We start from the raw sequence: 25161 nt of genomic DNA, 5'->3' as shown, positions 1-25161 counted from the left end.
GCAAAGACGAAGCATGTGACTCAAGTTAAAGTTCCAACAGAATTACATGACTTAATAAAATAATATTGCTTTTTACTCGTACCACTGATCTGATACGATGTTTTAAAACATTTATTATGTTTATAAAATTGCTATGAATTAAGTATAACATTACAATAACACGATTGACTACTGGGAATTAGCGCAGACCCAGTCTTCATTTTCTGGGTGATCGTGCTAGTTCATGTTGTTCATTTTAGTTCAGCTATGATATATTTGTGGATATTGTTGGTGTTACACCAATTGATAATTGCGGAAAATGTAAGTTATTTGTTTAAGCACGAGATAACGGCTCCTAAAATATTGCAAAGCACGAAAAAGGCTTTAAACTGATAACCGTATGCCACTTTCCCAAGTATATTATAGTCGTCTTTTGAATCTCTAAGAGAAAAATTTAAAGAAATAAGAATTCTGACCGTCGCATCTCAATACATTTTGGAAAATCTCAATTTTAAATATATGTTAGAAAGAACATAAATATTTTCAAAAAGAAAAGTGATAATCATAATGTAAATACTAGAAATAAGAACAAGTTAGCAATACCAATGTTCAGACTAGCCAAAGTAAGCAAATCCTTTAAAGGCCAATGTATACGCCTATACAATAAAATCCCAGAAAATGTTCAAAATCTACCTTTAGACAAATTTAAAAAAGCAGTTAAAGAACGTTTGTGTGCTAAAGCGTATTATAAAGTCAATGATTTCATCGAGGACAGCACACCTTGGGAATAGGGTGGCTCCCTGCACTTTACTCCATTTCATTTATTTTTGTTACATAGCTGTAAGCCATAACATTGTAATTTTCCATTTTTTTAGTAAAAGATGGCCCTGTGCGAGTTTCTTACGCCGGTTCATCTCGGCGGGGTAGTTCCCGAACCGGTGGTAGGCAACGTAGTTTCTTCGTTCGACTTTCAAAAAGCATGATACTCATTTTGAAAAAAAAAGATATTTTATTTATTTTATTATAAGTATTTATTACATTTATTACGTTTAGAAAATATTTCGCGTTTAAAAAGTAAACACTATAATGTTTACTTTTTAAACGCGAAATATTTTTAACCATGGTCCACACGCAGCCATCTTACTTAAACTCTCTTAAATAATACAATATTTCGCGTTTAAAAAGTAAACACTCTAATGTTTACTTTTTAAACGCGAAATATTTTTAACCATGGTCCACACGCAGCCTTAAATAATACATTTCTTTTTCAAATCTAATGAGATTTTTATAAATGTATAAACGACAAAATAATTTAAATAAAGGCCATCTCAAACAAACAAAACATGCTCCTGGTCATAATAAAGGTCTTTCTTGCTTATTTCAGTCTAACATCAAAGCCTAACCAAACAAAGCGAAGCCAAGCTTACTAGGAGGAGACAGTTTGCTGTTTGGCCTCCGGCGATATTTACAAAACAAACAGATTTATAACAGATCTAAAACTGTTACCAATTAATACTTACCGGCAGTTGGCCGATCGCCAAATAGATAAAATAACGATCTCTGTTCGTACGTCCAGTTTAATTCAACCGTTTTTATAGGAAGTGGAATAGTAGGTCTTTGTAAAGTATCCAACACACGTGCTTTTCTGCATACAAGTATATATTTCTACATATGCAAAGCATACATCTATATAAAAACATGCTGCGGTACTATTCTTAATTAGATACATTTACTCTATCCACCAGTTTAAGTCCAACGATATACAGTGTTTCGTCAATCGTGTATTATTATTATTATTACACCGTATTGGTCACAAATCACAATTCACAAACGCATTACGCCAGCAATTTTAACTACTTAAATCGTTTGTCTAATGTAAAACTAACCTACGCTATTTTATTCGATTTTCAGAGAATAGTACCTGATGAATATGAACCGATAACTCCGATGCGCGTACGAGATGATCTTAAAGCACAAACTACGCCCAAAAGAAATCTTTTACCTATAGATGATGACTCGGGTGAGGAAAATGAGGTTGTCGAGGAAAATGAACAAAAAATAGAAAACAACCATACTGTAAGTCCTTATATAATAATCAATAACATAATACTCATTAAGTACGTAAAAAAGAAAGACTTGGTAAGATACATTTCAAATTTGAATAAACTCGGAAGATTACGACAATACGATCCTAAGATTGACTCTATCTAGCTATTGGCCAATATTCTTCTAAATGATCTAAATTCTTCCAACTATACAGATATATAGCTATGAACCATTACCATCTGAAATGCTTCCCGCGTTCGGCTTTCTATGTCATCAACGAAGACTATTACGAATCAGGAATCCGGATGCTCAGTAATGTTTCCGGATTCTTAATAACTGTTTTGCTCATGAAAAAGTAGCCAAGTTTAACAAACTCGAAAACAATCTTTTGAAGACATATTTAAGGGATTACGTCTCGTTTTTTCAGCCCTGCACAGTTGTGGTGGTATCGAATATCCAGGCCCCAAATATGCATACGCTCATGAGAAAATATAGATACGACAAAAACGGTAAGTCTCATAGTAAAATTCATCCCGAATATTAAACTGTAAGAAGATTGCTTCTATGTCTTCCATTGTGCGCTTTTATAATTTTGGACGTGGTGGTAATATCGTGTACGTCCGCGTTAAAACGATAACATAGAGAAGTAAAATGTATGAAAATATGAAGACGCTTTTAAATTTCTGTCGACGATAACTTTTTAACGTGCACGTTAGAGGACGTCACCATCGCCATCACGACGTCTACACTCTTCTGAACCGCACAAAACGTCCGCGGTGCGTAAAATCAAAAGGACATTAACGTTTTATCGTGGAAGTCAGCTTCCACGATAACGTGACGCCCAGAATTATAAAAGCGCACATTGTTCCCAATGGTCTTAAAACTAAGGTAAAACACCGTGATGATGGTCACAAAGAACCGTGTTCACGTTTCTTATACGTGCTAAACATAACCCAAACTTCTTTTATATTTTGTTTACACTAACGTAAACAAGAATAAAGTTTATTTTTACAATGTTATTTATCTCGAAAAGATACTACGTAGAGTAAGTGGCGGCGACGTAAAAATTTATAGCCACATTACCTAGTTTTCCACAGTTACTTAAGTGCTAATTAATAAAATATCATTAAGTATTTTAGTAGGCACTAGGAAGTATGCGGCCTCTTCACTTCGACTTATGATGGACCAATAGTCAATACAAGCGATTACGAATGCGTAGGAGAGGATATTCGTATATATTATTATGATTGCTCATGATCGAAATCGATAGTGCATGCAATAAACTGTATTTAAACAACCGCGGTAGAAATTAATATATTATATAGTACTAATCAACCAAGGAAATGTCCTTTACGCCGATAAACTAATTTGAATAACCTCTTTCTTTCTAGGGGTGCTCATTCCAAGCAGCGTAAAATATTACATGAAAAGATTAGAAGCCAACTCTCCTAGCTACGTGGCCTTGAGCGACCAAGCGTTTTCACCTCAAGGAGGTTTCATTAGGTAAGACAAACATACGATACATCCGACAATAGAAATCGTTATGAAACCGATATTAGCACTTTCACTAGAAAATGTAGTATCTTGTGACAGTAACAAAAGGTTGTTAGCATTGCTTGGTGGTATGAAAACCTAACCCAATAAATGAACCCAATATGTGAAAATGAGCGTTACCCATGGGACAGCTGTACTAATTCGAGTTTCATTTATGTCAGACAATGACCTGTGGTCTGTCCTATATTTTAAGAAGCACGAGTTCGCCGACATATTTTGACTGGTTGTAATTTGTAGTGCATGTCTAAGAGGCAAAGACAATAACCCTCCTGGCAGTCGGGTAAAAACAAAGAAATTACAAATTAATATTATAACGTAGGACTAATGCCTGGCTTCTGAGGATTTTTGACAGATTATCTACTCACTGGCGCTTTTGATTTGCTAACGTCATAAAATTAAATAAAAAGACGAACTCCTGTTAAGAATTCTAAGAAATCGGGCAATTATTAGAGATCTATCACTAACCTTTTCATTTTCAGGTACTTTAAAGAAGTTCCACCGATACCAAGAATATGGTGATTGTTTCACACGTGAATAAAAAAGTAACTGTATCTTGTTACGGACGTAAAACAAATTAAAAATGATTAAAACTAATGAGAATGTCCGGTTTTGAAGGCTATTATTACTGTATGTAAACAACATTGTTTTTAAATATCAGGTACAACAATGAGACAATATGTAATTGAAAGTAAATTATAGTAGTTATTATTTAAATTGCCGGTTCCTGATGTGTTACGATACGGACTTATTTATTCAAAAGCCCCTTTCATTGGTTGACCCTAAACCCCCAAGGTACCAAGTTAAGAGGATACCACAGCAGCTAGAGAAATGAAAAAAAAGTACGTGTAATATCTATAGCTGTCTCCCTTACCTCAAGCCAATACCGCAGAACGCGATAGAGACAACTGCAGAAAATCCAGAAAATCAACGATTCGTTGTCCCCTGATTCCTTCTCCAAAACTTAACCGATTTAAGTACTTTTTTCATCAAAGATTAAAAAAAGGCTTGAGCTGTGTTCCTATGTTTTGCTTTTTTTGTATAATCTATCCAAATCTGTTTTCTGGACGTTTGAACACAGTGGAAAATCTGGCCATTTTTTTGGGTTTTTGAACGTTCATATCTTATTTAATAATTAAATTATGAAAAAAAGGAAAACATAGGGACATTGTATTAGTGGCCGTAGATATTCAGGAAAAAAATTATAACTCTACTAGCATTATCCAGGGAGGAAACAGGGGACAGCGTTTGTATGGGAAAAATGGCGGTGTGGAATCCTCTTAACGCAACCACGCTATTGAAGAGATAAACGGTCAAGACTTCAGAAACGGACATAATATGAAAACAATGTGTATAAACCAGCACCGGTCTCAAAAAGGAAAACTATTTCTAACTATGATAAGCATGTAATTGACTGCCAGATGTTATTGCCAAGAATCTAACTGCAGAAGCCAAGCCATCGCACGGCGCACCTGACTCCAAAAGTACTCTGATGACGCTGATAAAGTGTAAACTTGTGAAACAAATTAACATATTGTCTAGATAACTATTATCTTTATTGCCATAGACAACGAAACAGACGACAAGCCTCGATTACTAACCGGGAGTAAATGAGAAAACTATTAAAATTTTCATAATTTTTGGGGTCTAATCCAGTGGCATCCACGTTATAAAAAATTAGGTACAGAGGATTTCCTAGATTTTATAAAGATTTTGTTTACGATCACCAGAAAATTCATGACATTACCGTACTGCTATCATTATCCATAATGGTGTTATACCCATTAGTTTCATATTACGCCGTCTGCACTCTGCAGCCCGTTTTTGAAGCGACGCTGCCAAGAAAAACAATCACATTATAATTTTAACCCTGACGACGTTTAAAACTACCATGATGATATTAGTAGTCAATAAGTTATCCTAGCAATTACTCGAGTCCAACATAAGAATAAATTTCCCTATTATTAGAAACTGAAAAGTTAAGTATGTGAATATTTTCGGATGTCGGAGAAATAATGATACTTAACTAAGTACGGTAGTTATAGTGTAATCTTTAGTTGTTTCACTTAAGTTTAAAGACAGTGTTAACTTTACAATATTACCCTCTAATTAACTTATAAGCTTTGCAAGGTGGTCTCCATAAAAATAATCAACAAGTACGAGTTTTCTTTTGTCAAATTAGCTTACTTATAAGCTTGTACTTCAATGCTGACGTCTTTTAACAAGCACATGGCAATTCCCACTGTCAAGGAATATTGGTGGCTTGTGGGAATCGCAACTTATGCTTTACGCTCAGATTGTTCTAGAAACTAAGAAGGTTCTTTAAGGAAGGTTCTTTATCTTGTGGTTAAAAGTTAACCACAAGATGATTATTGCGAATTAAACGCAATTTTAATTTATTTTGCAGAAGTACTACTGATTTTTTCTTTAACAGAGACGACTTTACTTTGAGTTAAGTTGAACCCTTTGCGTTATATGAAGGACTAGTAGTCCCGCGCGGCTTCGCCCGCGTAAATTAGGGATTTTACGGGAACCGTACATTTTCCCATAAAAAAATAGCATTCATGTCCCTACTCCTTTCCCTTTTGGTCTACTCTATATCTGTGCCAAATATTGCCATAAAAATTGCTCCAGTAGTTCGTAATATCTAATATTTCCCCCGTTTTTCCCACATTTTCCTGAGTTTCTTCGGTCGTATTAGTCTTAGCCTATAGTCTTACTCGATAAATGACTATCTAACACTGAAATAAGTTTTTAAATCGGACCTGTAGTTGCTGAGATTGACGCGTTCAAGCAAACATACTCTTCAGGTTTATAATATTAGATAGGTATAGATTTTTTTTTTATCGCTTGACAAACTCGAGTCTTGATCTAAAAGACTATGAAAAGTACCAATAACAGGGTCATTATAGACTCATAAGTCATAACCATGGGACGATGTATGGTATAATATGGTAGTGATGATGATGATAATGATGATGATGATGAATGTAATTTGGATAGTAGCATATGCTTTCCATTCTTAAAATAACGCCGAAACTACCAAACTTGTATCTATAAAGAATCAGGAGTTCTCTCAGCACCTTCCAAATCACGGTATACCAGGTATACCTTGGTGCAAAATCTTACTTGTTGGTAGCATATGCTTAGAATACTTCTAACGAAACCGAAGTCACCACATGTTTTCCTATAAATTTTGAGGAGTTCCCTCGATTACTTATGGATCCTTCATCAGATCACCACTTTTGTGAATATAATACCAAATTGGGATGATATCCTATGTACCAAAAGAAAAATTTTGAAAATCGGTTGACAAACGGTGGAGTAATCGTTGAACATAATAAAGCGAACATAACACCTCCCCCATTTTGAAAGTCGGTTAAAATTGTAGCCTATGTGTTATTCTGATGTATAAGCTATATCATTGTAAAGTTTCATTAAAATCTGTTCTGTAGTTTTTGTGTGAAAGAGTAACAAACATCCATACATCCACACATCCACACATCCATACGTCTATACATCCAAACAAACTTTCGCCTTTATAATATTAGTAGGATAGTAGGATATGGATTTTTGGATATAAATAGAAAAGGTATACTTACACGTTTTTTAAGTATACGTATGTAATATTGATAACTATAGATTTTGGCATGCTCATGGGCTTAGTCTGTTGCATTTGAATTTTAGAATAATTGTTAGATTTATCTTTGTCCTTTCATCGCAATTTCTACAATACCAAAACCAGCAACGACAATGTTTTAATCAATAAAACACACAAAAATAGGAATTCATTAAAATGTATTACTTATTACTTAAAAATATATTAATTAGCATATTTTATCAATTAACGCCGAATTCTTTACATATAGTCAGATAGCACATCGCGTTGTTTTTAAATAAGTACATAGTTCTAACGAATTTAATTTTCCTGGTGCTGTAATTACATACATACCTAGTTGTCCAACCAACCAAGTTGTTAACAAGACGTATTCAATAAAATTACTGATTGATGATTGATTTAAGTTTTTTTTTAAAAGTACCTAAAAACAATAATAGATGGCGCTGAACGGGTCCTACATCGCGCTATCGAAAACACGAGTCGAAAGAATGACTACCGCAAGTGTATTCCATACACTAACTCTGGTTTCCCTTCAAAACGTATAAATCTTTCGCCTAGAGGGGAACACTCAAAGGAGTCTATAATCATTTCTGAAAGTCCAGTAAAGTACTAGACTCTACCTACGTTCCTACTCCCTACTTCCCTAATGCATAATAACCAAATTAAAGACGTTCAATGAACCTACCTAGGTACCTTGTACGACACAAGTCACAACAGTACACACGGTAAATTAATTATTGTTGTCCTTTCGATTTTGCAAGAAATAGATAACTACCCAGGAATAACTGGTATTTCACCATTGCTAATTAAAGTCTTTTGTGAAAATAACCAGGAATGGACATAAAATAAAACATGTTTATACGATTTAAACTATTCCTGAGTCAAACGATTACTAATGAACTAAAGAATGGAACAAAAGTATGCGTCTTAAAATATCTGTTCCGATAAATCGAGACTAAAATATTGGCATTTGGCAGAGCGCCAACTTCCATACACGTTTTTGCTTTTCAAAACGGGAAGTGTAAATTTTAAGGACAAGTTCACGATGTAACATTGTTGAGAATGGCTTATGTTTAATTCAGAGGACGTTCGCGTTCGTATGGCACGGCTATAATTTGTTATTTGGACTTGTGAAGTTGGCCTTGAGTGACACTATACGAACGAATTAATAAGATAGACACATGAATATGTTCAGTAGCATCAATTTTAAATATGTAGGTACATAGTTTTGAAAATGAAAATCAATATTTTTTTTCGTCTTTGCAAAATGAAATAGATATATCACTTGCCTATTGAGACGCATTTGAGAATAGTGTGTCTGAGATTATATTTTAACGTTGTTCGTGGCGGCCGAAAAGGAAGATCTCCCGACCGAGACAGATAGCATGCTCGGTCAGGCCGAAGCCCACTGACGTCATTTCAGACGTTGTATATATCTTGCCGTTCTCCGAAACTTCGATAGCGCGATGCAGGAATGTTAGGTGAATTGTGGGTACCGCCACATCACTCCCCCCCGAAGACCTGTGGTATTCTTCGATGCGCTTGTGTTGTCAGGTGTGGGCCGAAGCTACGCGTGCAATGACCAGGAGAGGGACCCCGTGCTCTGCTTGCTGACCGGTCGTTGTAGCCTATGGCTGCCCCGTTCAAGCCAGACACGGGTTCGACCGGCGCGGACCTCCAACGCGGCTTATGGTCGAGGCGACCCGGTTATGCTTGATGTCTGCTGAAGTGGTGCGGAGGGGCGGGGAGTGTTGATGATGATTGATGTCCAGAAGGATGCGTGTTCTTGTCGGTGAACTCGGTGGGTACCGCCACAATATAATTTTACTATAAATGTAAACTGTACATAGTTCTACTTAGGGCGGTAAGTTAAACTAGTTACTGAACCTAAAAATTCTGCGTTATGAAATGACACTTTTTACGTAGATGACATAGGACAAGGTTGCAAGGACAAAACCTGATTCCCCCACAAGATCCGGGTAATGCATAGATTGGTATTTTTTAATACTCTTGGTTTTATTGTACTTACATAATTTGAGGGCTATTATAAGCTAATTCTCCAATTTTATTCAACACTTATTTTTGTTACACATAACACAATGTATAAGTGTGTACACTTATACATTGTGTTATGTGTAACAAAAATAAGTGATAATACTTTAGGGTGTGTACGTGTTCCTTGTAAAGAATTCACTGTGAAAGTAGCAGCGCTGAAAGATTTTTTTTTCACTTTTGTATGGGTAAGGGCCCAAGCGTCACGACTCACGAGTTTCCCCAATCCCCATACAAAAGTGAAAAAAATTTTTTGGTCTTTCAGTGCTGCTGCCTGCTACTTTCACAGTGAAATCTCTACAAGGAACACTGTGAAAGTAGCAGCACTGAAAGACCAAAAACGTACACATTCTAAAGTATTATGACTTATTTTTGTTACATCCTGTATATGTCACAAATTTAAAGGACTCTATCACTATTCACAACAGACAGCAAAATTAATAACTTTTACTTTACAACTTACTACTCCGGTTTTACAATTTAATAATCAAGTATGCTTAACATTTATTAATACAATTCTAACTTAGGTACTACTCTGGTTTTACAACAATAATCAAGTATGTTTGACACTAATTAATAAAATAATTGGATTTTCGAGAGTATCATTGACACGGTACATTATGATATCGAAATTAGAATGTAAGCGCTTATTTTTATTTCTTTATTGACCTCAAAATAAACAACTTATTGCCAATAATTAAATAATAATTAATAACCAAATTGCGTTTCTGGAATCATGATTAACCAACCAAGTAACAGTTATTTTCGTCAAAATTAAATCGGTTTTGTAGAATTTCATCTAAGACTCCAGGGATTATACAATCGTACTATTTTAATTCATTGTGACAAGACCTTGTATAGAATAGAAGTACGTCATCCAAAGTACATATTCTGTATAATAAATATCGCAAGGCAATGAACAAGCTAAGAATATTTAATGTTTTTAAAGCGGTTGGTTCGATCGATTACGAATAAACGAATAATCGTCTGAGACTAAAATATTTGATTTGTGACATTTTTAGAAGCCTTCTCAAGGACCTTTTACTCAAAGGATTTGAATTGAAGTTTCAAGGACTCAAAGGATTTAAGTAGGGCTTTAAAGGGCTCTTAAACATTCGGAATGAGTGGGGAGTAGCTTAGAAGTCAGTGGTTTATTTCTCAATTGATAAAAAAAGATTCCCCATTTAGTAGAATTTTGTTATTCCCTCGCAAAGTAATAACAGTTTTTAGGGAGATCGCAGACGACAGACTTTTTGTGCGATCGAGTCTGCGGCGCCCATACAGTCGGCATGGTCACGCCATACGTTTTATGTTAACTTTTTAAAATGTGAGTCAATATTACCATGAGATTTGTTTTACCAGGCTTATTTTTGTCACAGGTTGATGTTTCGCCTATGAATAAAGTTTTTTTAGCCAAAACATTTTTGGTTAAATTCAATTTGTCACTGATAACTGATAAGTGATAAGTACACCTATGTTAAAAAGTTATATTAAAAACTAGCTGTTGCCCGCGACTTCGTCCGCGTGGACTTCAGTTTATAGCGCGCGATGTCAACAAAATTGGTGTCAAAAGCTTTTATAAAAAAACCCTGGTACCCCTTAAATCAATACAGCTGTGCAGTGTGCAAACAATAAGTACTTCATTTTTGTATGTTAAACTTTATATATTATGCCAAATTTTAAAGCTTATTTAGCCCCCCAATTACACAACTTTACCCATAAACTATTTATCATTGATAGGTTTAGCCCCAATTTCACCAACGTCTGTTAGTGTTAACAGCTTGTTAAAATATTCTGTCTTCTCTTTCATTCATATGAAAAACGAAACAGCTAACGTGATACTAATTCGAGCATTAACTTTAACAGTCGTTGGTGAAATTTGGTCTTAAGGTTACGTCACTGCCTGCACAGATAAAGTACTGAGTTATTTAATACCGTAGAATAGATATAACAATCGAAAAAAATCGAGACTTAAATGTAAGATGATACCACCTCTTATAGAAAGACTTTTGAGCAAGCGTCAGCGCGATGTAGAAGACGCACGGCGCCATCTATTATGAATTTTTTGAACAAATTTACGACCCTTACAACCCTTTTTTCCAGTAAAAAAGTAGCCTATGTCCTTTCTCAGGCTTTAGACTATCAGTATACAAAATTTCATTACAATCGGTTCGGTAGTTTTGGCGTTTGGCGTGAAAGCGAGACTGACAGACAGACAGACAGACAGAGATACTTTCGCATTCATAATATTAGTACAGATTATGTGCACACTGCACAGCTGTTTTTGGGTATTTTGATTAATTAAGGGCCGCGCTACACCGGAATGGCAGCGGCGAGGCGAGCACTTTCAGCGCTGCCATTCCGGTGTAGCGCGCTGCGCGGCCCTAAGAGGGGTACCACTTACCAGGGTTTTAAAAAGTTTTTAAATTTGACACAAATTTTGTTGACACCGCGCGCTATAAACTAAAGTCCACGCGGACGAAGTCGCGGGCAACAGCTAGTTATGAATAAAAACAATAATATATAATAAAGTAGGTATGATTAGTTCTGTAATAATAATGAAGTAAAAAATAAAGCGCCATCTGTTTTCATATATTTGAATTAAAATGTAAAAATATTTTCTGGATGGAATATAGGCCAACACAACACACTCGAACTCCTTAGAAATGCAGTAGGAGTTCTATAAGATAAGATAGATTGATTATTATTATAGCAAGTGATAATATTATTAAACATAATATTCTAACGTATTAAAAACTATAAACAAAAACATAATAACTAATAAGTATGATTAGTTCTATGTTACAACGAAGTAAAAAAAAAGCGCCATCTGTTGAATCGTATTAGAACTAAAATGTTCATTGCATCGCGTCGATATGTTTCTGGATTTTTTATAATATTATACATAAAATATATTTAAGATTTTTGAAATATTATTTTAATACACATCCAAGACCCAGGAACATTGAAAACTTTTTGTTCCGCCTGCGGGACTCGAACCCAGGACCCCCGGGATGAGCGCTGGCCACGCGCAATGCGAAGTAATTTTCATCGATATTTTCATGGAAATAAGATATTTTCCCACATCAAAATGTAGCCTATGTCCTTTCTCAGACTCTAGAATAACTGTGTACAAAATTTCATTGCAATCGGTTCAGTAGTTTTGGCGTGAAAGCGAGACAGACAGACAGACAGACAGACAGACAGACAGACAGACAGAGATACTTTCGCATTTATAATATTAGTATAGATTGTAAAAACAGACACATAGTGAGCAGTTTATGTTTGTTTTTAGCACATTTTATTCTGTTTCCTCTACTGTATGTGGCAGTTCCTTGAAACACATCTTCCTTCGGAAATGGCTTGCTATGATAATTTGCAATGGCTTACCAACTAATTGGTATATTATCTGATATGAATACACAATAGCATTGTTTCCTGCTTTTAACAGATGGCCTTAGATACCATCATTAAAATTATTGCTTTAAATATTTTCATACTTAGATCATTAAAAATTGTAAATCTTTATACTTAAATATATAAATATATGTACTTTCTTACTATATTATAATGTATATTAGTAATTCCTATTATCAAAAAAATATAATGAATAGTTTTTTAGTAACTTGTAGCTAGGTAATAATATACTGGGTGTTAGGGTTAACTCCTTTATCCTTAAAACCTGTATTTCCTTATCATAAGTAAATTAAGCTTTACTTTTTATTTTTGTTCTGCCGTGACCTAAATATAAAGGGCTGGCTAAATATAGGTATGTAAGTACTACCTTTTAGTAAATATCTGTAAAATCAATTATCATTCAGATCATAGTTTTATTATGTACGTAGGCTTAGGTGTTAAACTGTCAAAAGTCACCAACGGCAATTTACAAGGCCAAGTAAAATAACATGAATCAGTAGTTAAAAAAACAAGTACGTTTACAGCATTTGAATTTTATATCAGCTAAGAAATAATATATAATGGATAGGAATAAACCTTACATTAAATTATCATTAAAATTATATTCAAATAAAGTTCTTTAAAATTTTAATGCTGCCTTACAGAATAACAAGTCATAAAGAAATGAAAAAAGTAAAATAATTCTCGAAATAAAGGTAAATTACCTGTTTGTCAGCTTATAGTTTTAAGGAAACATTTTAAATATTGACAAATAAGTACTGATTAAATAACCATATTTAGAGATATCATAATAATTGTATCTTTATTTCATTTTTTTATTTATTTATAAAATAAGGGGGCAAACAAGCAAACAGTCACTTGATAGTCCGGTCAGGTGCGTCCCTTTGAGAGGAAATACACTCTCTTCGTGAAGGTTTGCAGGTCATATTGGTCCAGAAATACTGCTGGTGAATCTTTGTTCCAGGGTTTTTTGATACAATTATGTACTTCATAATAGTCATATCAATAATACGGGGCCCAGTGCTACAGAACCAAAAATTTGTAGACTTCACTTGTGCTAGACTTCACAAAAAAAATTGGCCTCACTTATTCAGCTGCTATTTTAATGCTGCATCATTTAGACAATATACAAAATTCTTTTTATAACCTTTTTTTCTTGTGTCTTGACTCTTGAAGAATAATAATAAGACACAAAAGGGGGTCCAAACTGACTGATGGATAGCAGACATTCATCAGAGACATTTACTTGCAGTCGAGGGACAAAAAATTAGTTGTTACATATGAGCCATTGTGATAAATAAGTTTATCTTGTTGTATGTTTATTAGAGGAAAGTTAAATATCTTTAGCGATAACTGATAAGATACATATTTTAAAAGTAAACTTTAACTCGGGCCGGGATTATCATAATAAAATATGTTATGATATTTTAAAATAATAAAATGTTTAAATTTTATATTAGATATGCATTATGGAAATGGTATTTGTCAATTAAAGATTTCAATAGTGAGTATGGAGAATTTGGATGCAGATAGTGTAGAACTGCTTACAGTATGTTGGTCTCGTATTTCTTAATATAAGTATATTTTCATTGTTGATTAGTGAGTTGGATATGGGGTTTTATTAAATTAAAGCCTGGCCTTAGACATATCAATATCTCAATGTTCTTAAAGCAAACAAGTAAGGCATTAACTAAAGTTAATTTTAATGACACACATGCTTTTAAATAAAATATTTACCATGTTTTTCTAATGGTCAGTAGATTTCTGTTCTTCTTGACGCCTGTATCAGACACTACGAAGAAGCGATCACTGAAGCTTCTCTTCACTTCTGATACTTCCTTCCCAGCATCTCTGGGCAACCTTAGAGATTTTCCTTTTGTAAAATTACCAGGTCTGGTCGTTTCAGTGTTCTGACGATTGAATTCGAATGTATTTTTTTTGCGTTCCTTTTTCAAAACTTCGACTTCACTATCATTGGTTTTACGATTCTTACGATCATTATACTCTTGGACAAAACAGAGCATAATGTCGTCCGTATAAGACTCCTTCATTTAGATGTCCATTCCTTTCTTTCTTGTATTAATAAGACACAATTCACTTAACCACTTCTACATAATTTTTGCACTTAGGTTTGTTCAATTAAAAACACTTTCTAAACTTTGCTAACAAATAAATAACGGTAGGTCGGTACCTTATTTGGACGACTTGTGGTATAAATTTAATTACAGAACTCACAGTCTAAATTGTGATTGAATTTCTTCAATTTTTAACCGATGATTTAGATTTTAGAATAATTTTCTTATCAGAAAAATCAAAAAGTACACAAAAACATGTCAATTTTAGTTCCCGAATGACATTTTATTTTTTCGGTCGCGTTCGGAACCACGGGCACGAATTCGAGCAGCTGTTGCAAAGGTACTGAACGATGACTGAACCGGCTCGCATTCGCCTGCCCCGCCTTGTCCTCAATGCCTCGACAATTTAACGAATAGATTAGACGCGGCGAATTTTAATAAGTTGCAAAAGAGATAATGAGCTAATAATTCAATAAATACCGCATACCGCATATTTTCAACAGAAGATATTATCAAAAAATCAAAACAGTTAAGTCAATTAGTGTTGTGCCATAACTAACACTTATCGATGTTTTTTTTTGTACAGCTTCAGGATGATTGTTTAATTAGTAAGTACTTAATTCTAATAACGTATAATAACGTATGTAGGTTTATTTCTTATTTACTTTTTCTCTCTTTCGATAATAAACAATAAAAACCCATACTTAGTTTATACTTACTACACATTTTTGGGGTACCCTCATTTCAGTGAGCACCCACAGGAACTATCGCGTGACTTCATCAATCGATAAATGAATAATGTAAAGTCGGGATCACCTAGGCTACAGAGAACCAAACCTACCGTACCTACCTCTAGGCTCTATGACTTGCTATAGGGAATAATAATTTACGAAATGACTTAAGTAATAAATATTACATGTAGTTATGCAAGACGATTTTTTATCACCTAATTAAAGGGACGGGTTTTGTTAAGCAGGAAATGTATATTTAACTTACTAGGTAGGTAGTAATTATTATTAAGTAATCAAAACCAAATAATAATAATTTATGAACAACTGCGTACCGATACGCCTAAAATGCAAACGTTTTAAAGTAGGAATATCAACAAGGCTTACCGCCGTTAAACTCAGAGACATTTGTCATAATATATCTTAATATATATATTTCTTGTGTGCGTGTGTATGTGACTGAACTCCTCCTAAACGACTGGACCAATTTTGATGAAATTTTTTGTGTGTGTTCGTGGAGATTCGAGAATGGTTTAGATTTACAGTTTGGTCTACTGGAAAATGTTTTTTCAATTAATTTCTTATTTATAAGGAGTTGTTGATTTTGGAATTTTAACCGACAAATTTCTTATATTCAACGATCACTCCGCCGTCTGTTAACCGATTTTCAAAATTTTTCTTTTGGTATAAAGGGTATCATCCCAATTTGGTATTATATTCACAAAAGTGGTGATCTGATGAAGGATCCATAAGTAATCGAGGGAACTCCTCAAAACTTATAGGGAAACATGTGGTGACTTCGGTTTCGTGAGAAGTATTCTAAGCATATGCTACCAACAAGTAATTTTGCACCGAGGTACACCTGGTATACCGTGGTTCGGAAGGTGCTGAGAGAACTCCTGATTCTTTATAGATACAAGTTTGGGAGTTTCGGCGTTGTTTTTTAAGAACAGAGAGCATATGCTACTATGCAAATTACATTCATCATCATCATCACTACCATATTATACCATTTCATAGTCTTTTAGATCGAGACTCGAGTTTGTCAAGCGATAATTAAAAAAATCTTTACCTACCTAATAATATAAACCTGAAGAGTACGTTTGCTTGAACGCGTCAATCTCAGAAACTACAGGTCCGATATAAAAACTTATCTCAGTGTTAGACAGATCATTTATCGAGTAAGACTATAGGCTATATTATAATATTATCACGCTAAGACTAATACGACCGAAGAAACTCAGGAAAATGTGGGAAAAACGGGGGAAATATTTTTATGGGAAAATGTACGGTTTCTGTAAAATTCCTAATTTACGTGGGCGAAGCCGCGCGGGACATCTAGTATTATATAATAATTTACTTTCAATTTAATGAAGAGTTTCACAGATAATGTATGTCAAACTTTTGAATTAATTAATAATTACATTTATGTACTTAATTAATGCTCTGCTCTGAGTGCGGCAGTTAAAGTAATTGTTTATTAAATATTCATATTTCCTTGTAGAAGATACATTAAAGTACTACGACTGATCTTCCAAGAAAATTAATAAATTTTTCATATTATCCAAACTTTACTAAGGCCAGGACACACAATGAAAACCTATAGTTTTTTAGAAGCTATTATAAAATATATTTTTTATGTAATTAGTATAGCTTAGTTTTTTTATGAAATAAGGGGGCAAACGAGCAATCGGGTCACCTGATGGAAAGCAACTTCCGTCGCCCATGGACACTCGCAGCGTCAGAAGAGCTGCAAGTGCGTTGCCGGCCTTTTAAGAGGGAATAGGGTAATACCCTTCCTTCCTTCCCTACCCTCCCCGGGTAGGGAAGGGAAGGGAAGGGAATAGTTGAGGGTAGGGAAGGGAATAGGGTAGGGGTTAGGGGATTGGGCCTCCGGTAAACTCACTCACTCGGCGAAACACAGAGCAAGCGCTGTTTCACGCCGGTTTTCTGTGAGAACGTGGTATTTATCCGGTCGAGCCGGCCCATTCGTGCCGAAACATGGCTCTCCCACGTATAAATTCCGATTTAAACACTCTTGTACGATCAAACTTTATCGTTAGGCTTGTAATTTGAAATTTTCATCTGAAAATGAAAATAGGGAAAATGTACAACAAGCTTTAAGCCGGTTCCGGGAAGAGGCTGTTCAAACAATGACTCACGAGCTATTTTCACGAGGGTTTCTGTGAGCTCTTTGCATAATTTATAAAAAGTGTAAACTGTACTCAATTTTATTAATTGTTAGTAAAAATGTGCTACGTTATAAATTACGTACTGACTGCAAAAAGAAACTCAATAAAAATATTATCTTTCGACTATACTGCGTTAATTTCTAGGCGCATGTGGTTACGTAATAACTATTTAGTAATATGTGCCTATAGGCTATAGTATCTAGATTTAGTTCTTATTCAATTGAAGTCATAATTTGGATTTTAAATGAGAACTTAATCTACTCTCAATAATTTCTTATTAACGAAACAACAAATCAATATCAATTCGATGAAGGTAAATGTTATAAATTAGTGTTAATGGGTCAACCGCTCCATTTAACAGACACGTGGTCCTAAAATTTATTAGGACGAAATTTACACGTTCCCTAAAATAAATTAATATTGAGGTCAGTTATCCTGAAAGTGAAGAAACCCCATAACATTCATTACTGCCTTGGTTGAGTTAATAATATAAAAAGGAATTGAAATTGCAAAATAAATTTAAAACTTTGTTTTACTTACTTTTTTTTAAGGTACTTACCAAAATTCAATACGCATTGGAAAAATGTATAATAGAAACCAATAAGAATCATAATAATTATTGTAAATTAATGTGATGTAGAGACTAGATATGCTTTCATTTACGTTGAAGACGTTGTAGTTTATCGATATGACGTCGAACAAAGCATTCACAAAAACGTAGCACGACAGAAATAGGGAGTGACGTTTTGGACGACATCGTTGAGACTCGAGGGTGTGGTACCTATACAATAATTTGGCATCGTGCCCTGGCCTACGATCTTCAGACGATTTATTACAATATAGTACATGATGTAGTAAATATGACTAGACTTTCACGTGACTGATAAACTACGCAAAACCTTACACTGCCAAACTAACTGGATAAATTAAGTAAATACCCGAAAAACAACTGTTGGGACATTCGAATAAAACTTAAAAATAAGTTGCCATGCCGTCAGCAAACGGCAAAATATCATGCAATTTTTCTGCTATCAATTTCCTCACAGACTCATCAAGACCAAATAAACTCGGCCAAGAGCGAGATTTGGACTCGCACACGAAGGGTTCCGTACCATTACATACGTACAAAAATAGGTAAAAAATGAGAAATTTTAGTATGGGAGCCCGCCTTAATTACTTATTTTATTTAAATTTTATTATTAGTTATTAAATAATAAATACAACTAAGTATTTTGTCAATATTTCAAGTGCCTACCTATTGCCATTATTGATATCGAGAAAAAAATTGCAAAAAAAATACGTTTGTGGTATAGGAGCCCCCCTTAAATATTTAATTTATTTGGTTTTTAGTATTTGTTGTTATAGCGGCAACAGATATACCTAAACAATCTGTGAAAATTTCAGAAATCTAGCTAGAGACAGACAGACGGACGGACAGACGGACAGACAGACATCGAAGTCTTAGTAATAGGGTCCGGTTTTTACCCTTTGGGTACGGAACCCTAAAAAGTAGGTAGTCAAGTATTTTAAAAGTTTATGTTCATGTTCATCACTAACGCATGCAATTCTAGAACAATCTAATGTCCCAGTTTGACCAATGAAACAACAGTCATGAACTAGGACATTCGATAGACAGAGGACACGACGTTGACAAACCAGTTTCCTAAATTAATGAGTCTACAAGAAAAACAAATATAAATACCCTACTACATATTTACTTCTTATGTTAATACATTTAAATAATGTGATTAACCATCAGCAGCATATAACTACCGCTACTAGTTATTATTTGTTTAAAAAATTGATTCGAAATTAATAATACATAATATATATACGTGGGAGAGCCATGCTTCGGCACGAATGGGCCGGCTCGACCGGATAAATACCACGTTCTCACAGAAAACCGGCGTGAAACAGCGCTTGCGCTGTGTTTCGCCGAGTGAGTGAGTTTACCGGAGGCCCAATCCCCTAACCCCTACCCTATTCCCTTCCCTACCCTCAACTATTCCCTTCCCTTCCCTCCCCTATTACCCTATTTCCTCTTAAAAGGCCGGCAACGCACTTGCAGCTCTTCTGATGCTGCGAGTGTCCATGGGCAACGGAAGTTGCTTTCCATCAGGTGACCCGTTTGCTCGTTTGCCCCCTTATGTCATAAAAAAATATATAATATTGAAAAAACCGGCCAAGTGCGTGTCGAGCCACGCACAATATAGGGTTCCGTAGTACTGCTAGTTTTTGATAATTTTTGTATGGTCAATTAATGTACATTTATAATGTGTTTTACACTACTAACAAACATCATCTCAGTTATGTTCAAAGGAATTTAAACGTAAAGTTCCTATATTATACTTCGCCGAATACGGATAATATAATCCGGATTTCGCCCTGGCCATAGCACTGTCATTACTCTGCTAAAAGTCACAGATGATCTGGGGCTGGCTATGGAGGCAAAATGTGTTTTCATTCTGATTCTTCTTGACTTTAGTAGTGCTTTCAACTCAGTAGATTTTGATATCTTCCTTTCCATCCTTCGTTCCTCTTCAGTGTATAGAATGGTTCGACTCATATCTTCGGGGACGTTCGCAGCGGGTTCGATCTGCTGAGGTTACCTCGGACTGGCGTGATCTCGATGCGGGGGTCCCAAAAGGTAGCGTTCTCTCTCCTCTTTTATTCTTAATTTTTATTAATACAATAACCTTAGTCATATTATTATGTAACTTCCATCTCTATGCAGACGACTTGCAGATTTATCGTCAATCGCACATTGAAAGCATTAGTTCCGCAGTTAGATGTGAACGCTGATTTACAGCGGATTGCAGATTGGGCTAACTCTTTTGGTCTCTTGGTGAATCCCAAAAAGTCACAAGCCATTATCATCGGTAGTAGGTAAGTATATGACCCAGCGCTTGCACAATGTCCCCAAGATCATGTTTAATGGTACTCCGATTAATTATACTAGCACAGTGACAAATCTTGGTATAATTATGGAGTACCTGGATGACCGAGCTTTGCTCGGTATAGCAAACACTCATTGACAAGTCTTTCTATACCATTTTGTCGGCATCATTAATATGTGCATTCGGGCCTAATTACAGCTCTGTAGGTCCATTAGTCTCTGGGCAAGACTGCGGACAGACAGATGGACAGACAGACAGACGGACGGACAAACAGACAGATAGACAGACGGACGGACGGACATACAGACGGACATACAGACAGACAGACGGATAGACAGACAGACAGACAGACAGACAGACAGACAGACAGACAGACAGACAGACAGACAGACAGATAGACAGACAGACAGACAGACAGACAGACGGACAGACGGACAGGCGGACAGACCGACAGACGGACGAACGGACAGACCGAAACTATAAGGGTTACTTATTGACTACGGAACCCTAAAAAGGACACGTACTACCTACATATTGATGAGTATTTGAAAAATGCGTAAAATAAAGCGTTGTAAGTTGTAAACAAAAGGGCCATTGAAATAGAAGCTATTAAGAGCCGTTTGGTGACCTTATTGCCCTATTCAGAGTCAAATAAAATGAATGGTCCACTGACTGCGCTCTTATTTTCACGGATGGTCGGGCATTTCAAACGACGTATGTGTGGCACCTGTAGTAGTTAGCTGTAATTACCAACGTCCCAAACTAAATATCTAAAATTAGCGAGATAATTAGCAATGACGTCAATTTGTTGTTGTATGTCACTTATAAAATAGTCATCGACGTAAAAACAATCTGAATTCTGAATTTCCATTCACTTTTTAAGATTCAACTTAAAATGTTTTATAATTTAAAAAATTTGCAACATAGTCTGTTAATTATCGCGATAAATGTTTTTAATAATAAAAAAAAATCCATAAATAACAATATTTTCGTAAATGCTTTCCGATAAAGCGACCCATATTTGCATCACAACGTCCACGTCGCGTTATTGTACATCAGCTGTTTAAAGTTTTCAAGGTGTTCTATGACAAAAAGTAATTGTAAAAGGTACGGTATTCTGAGTGGAATTTTCGGAATTGAAAACTCGCGTTTAGTGGAACAACACTAGTGTTTGTTCCTCTCCATTCTACAATCTACGTCATTGTTTTCCTTCTGTATTCAAAAATGTTTCGCGCTTATTTCAATCTACATCTATATATTAATACGTGAGTCTATATATTAATACGTGAGAGAAAAACTTTGTAACCCTTTTTACGAAAAATGGGGAAACGTAGGTGCATGAAATTTCGCACAGTTATAGCTTATATGGTGAAGGAGTGCATCGAGCTAATATTATTTGAAAATAATGCCTTTATCATATATATTTTTAACAAATAAATCGTTACACACACTACGACACTACTACTAGGAAAAATGAATATACGAATTATACTCTTTTATTTATGGTTGACAACAAGTTGACAAATTGAAAATGGATTATTGTTTTTTTTTTATTTAATTTTATAGTGTCGTTGCAAGTAAGGTCAAATTTCGACCATTGGGCGAGTTAGATTGAAATAAGCGCGAAACATTATATCGGGAAACTAATCAAGAACTAAAACACTATACTTAGTGCAATCATGTTACTTCGTATATTATCTATAGACGATATTAACTTCATTATAGCAGTCGGTGCAAAATATTTGGATAAAAGTTAAAACGGATGCGGGTAGCTTTATTATTAAGCTTCTATAATAAACATTAAACGGTGTTATAATAATTAAAGTAAGTAGGTACTTATCATTTAGTGCTCTTTTTGCTTTTGAAGTAGTTCACTTTATATGACTATTTAAAGTAAATATTTAGATATTGCATAATACCGTACATAATTTACATAGCAATTTCGATAAAGCTGACTAACACTGCATTTCGCCGCTTCACTATCTACTGTTATAATTATTTAATTAATGATGTTAAAAAAGTATTATGTGAAGATAACATAACCATAAGACGTGTAAAAAATAAAGAAAACAATTCTCTTACCTGGTTTTGGACCTTTGCTCTCTTAAGAAATATTTTTTTATATAAAACGTCAATTGGCTTCAGATTAACCACTCCCTTTGACTTTTCAAAAAACCTCGCCCTGATTTTCGACCAAGATATTATCTATCAACATAATAACCAATTTATTTATTTATTATCAAAGTACGTAGTTCACTTGCATTTTTTCAATTATAGCCAGTAGCCACGGTAAAGATCAATATCTACAATTTTGAACTTGAATATTGTTTGTACAAATGCAAATTATCTAAGTATATTTTATATAATTTTACGATACAGAACTCTAAAATATGGATATATTTTAACATTAAGAAAACATTAGTACGGTACAAGAAAGTTAAAGCAAAGCCAGTTAAAGAATTTTATTTAAACTGAGTGGAAGTCTTTGGCTAACACAGAATACTTAAAGCTATACATTTTATACTTAATAATTATGTATAATATGTCTACAGAAAGTTTTATGTAGATAATATTAACTGAAAAAATAGATTAACATTATAACAAACCTTCTCCGTTTCAGTAGAGAATCATGTGCGATGCTATTTCTACGATTCAGCCATGCTTTTCTTATAGTGGCTATAGGGAGACTATCTCTTCTGAAGCCCAGAAGCAAAATCGCCCCTCTAGACAGCCTCTTTTGTGAACTGACATTATCGTTTTCCATCGACCCGGCACAACACTAGCACTTTATTAATAGTTTTTTAAACATATTTCCGTAGTTGTTCCAAGCGAGGAGAATACTGCAATGGAGAGTTATCAAAGGTTTCGGTATTTGCCGTGTATAAATAAACCTTTATTTGTATTTTGATATCAGTTTGTGTTTGTTAAAGAGCGAAAACATGTAATTTTTGTTTCAATGAAGTACGCTTTAATTGCTATCGTGTTTGTGCTCATCATTATTCTGTCTACTCTGCTGACACTTTCATAACTCACTGCAGATAATAACAGCAGTCTATGTGTGTCACGTATGCTGAGATTAAATGATTATTGTAGAGTAACCGCACAATAATCAGTTTAGATTTAGATTGATGCCTAGGTATATAATATAAATTATATTTTTAATTTCTAGATAATATAGGAAAATATGTTTCCCGCACTATGAATGCGCAAAATCCCAATAATATAAAATTAGCTTTAATTGTCCTTATAGTTCTTTCCCGTGGTCTACTCTACCATAAACACAATCGGTCTAGAGCTGCCTTTATCAAAGTGAGCGATAACGCCCCCTTGTGGGTGCTGAAGGCGTAAAGGGGGGCGGTGTGGGACCCAGAAAAAATTGGGGCTTTATATTTTGAAAAGTAGGTAAAGCAAAGGGGGCGCTAAATATATTTTTTTTTCATTGTAGGTAGACTAAATAAGTTTGGGAACCCCTGGTATAGACTCTACAGTCAGAGTCTAGACCAGCTGTCCTCAACCCGCGGCCCGCCGTGCCGGGCCCGCGTGATCTTAAACAATTTTGAAAATTCACGCCCAAAATAATGTAAAGTGGTCTTGAATGTTGTGATTTTTTTCATTTTTAAATCATTAATTTCGGAGAACGTTATGTTTACCCCAAAAAGAATTTTGTTGTGGCCCGCGAAACCAAGATCAAAACATGTTTGAGGCCCGTATGAAAAAAAGGTTGGGGACCACTGGTCTAGAATCTAGACGTTTCGAATATCAATACATACAAATAGCAAATAGCGACAAACATAGTATTTTCCTCTTTCTGACAAATGTTTTAAAAATATAAGTAGACTACAGCTGAGTCCATACAGAGTCATGGAAATATTCAAATATTATCACAAAAAAAAATATTATTAAGAGGAGTCCACACCGCCCTTTTTTCCATACAAACGTTGTCCCCTGTTTCCTCCCTGGATAATGCTAGTAGAGTTATAATTTTTTTCCTGAATATCTACGGCCACTAATACAATGTCCCTATGTTTTCTTTTTTTTTCATAATTTAATTATTAAATAAGATATGAACGTTCAAAAACCCAAAAAAATGGCCAGATTTTCCACTGTGTTCAAACGTCCAGAAAACAGATTTGGCTAGATTATACAAAAAAAGCAAAACATAGGAACACAGCTCAAGCCTTTTTTTAATCTTTAATGAAAAAAGTACTTAAATCGGTTAAGTTTTGGAGAAGGAATCAGGGGACAACGAATCGTTGATTTTCTGGATTTTCTGCAGTTGTCTCTATCGCGTTCTGCGGTATAGGCTTGAGGTAAGGGAGACAGCTATAGATATTACACGTACTTTTTTTTCATTTCTCTAGCCGCTGTTGTATCCTCTTAAGGCCATGTTAAGGCGCTCCCCCCACGGAGATGCCGTAACCGATCTATTACATAATTACATAATAATATTCCCTTTAATCTTTAAAACTACGCAACGGATTTTGATGATTCTTTTAGTGTTAGATAGCGTATATATCGAGGAAGGCTATAGGTTATATTTTATCACGCTAAGAGAAATAGGAGAATGTGGAAAAAACGGAGGAAATTAGTTGAAAAGGCTTACTA

The 25161-nt window shown here is 34.8% G+C and overlaps 2 protein-coding genes across 2 annotated transcripts in view; one reads left to right on the top strand and one right to left on the bottom strand.

The window, feature by feature from the left end:
* LOC121734503 overlaps positions 1–25161 on the bottom strand; it is a 100260-nt gene that overhangs the window by 41779 nt on the left and 33320 nt on the right. The window lies entirely within an intron of this gene.
* On the top strand, positions 232–4190 carry LOC121734502. The gene is made up of 5 exons (XM_042125125.1): positions 232–300; positions 1891–2055; positions 2453–2534; positions 3417–3528; positions 4059–4190. The coding sequence occupies exons 1-5, from the start codon at positions 247–249 to the stop codon at positions 4096–4098; spliced, it is 453 nt and encodes a 150-aa protein (XP_041981059.1). The 5' UTR covers positions 232–246; the 3' UTR covers positions 4099–4190.

The sequence above is a fragment of the Aricia agestis genome, chromosome 15, assembly GCF_905147365.1.
Source record: "Aricia agestis chromosome 15, ilAriAges1.1, whole genome shotgun sequence".
NCBI lineage: Eukaryota > Metazoa > Arthropoda > Insecta > Lepidoptera > Lycaenidae > Aricia > Aricia agestis.
This window is presented reverse-complemented; position numbering and strand designations above follow the sequence as displayed.

Coding starts and splice junctions, on each gene's coding strand:
- LOC121734502 (XM_042125125.1), top strand. CDS start 247: ATGATATATTTGTGGATATTGTTGGTGTTACACCAATTGATAATTGCG. Junction 2,535..3,416: donor ATATAGATACGACAAAAACG/GTAAGTCTCATA, acceptor CTTTCTTTCTAG/GGGTGCTCATTCCAAGCAGC. Junction 3,529..4,058: donor CCTCAAGGAGGTTTCATTAG/GTAAGACAAACA, acceptor TTTCATTTTCAG/GTACTTTAAAGAAGTTCCAC.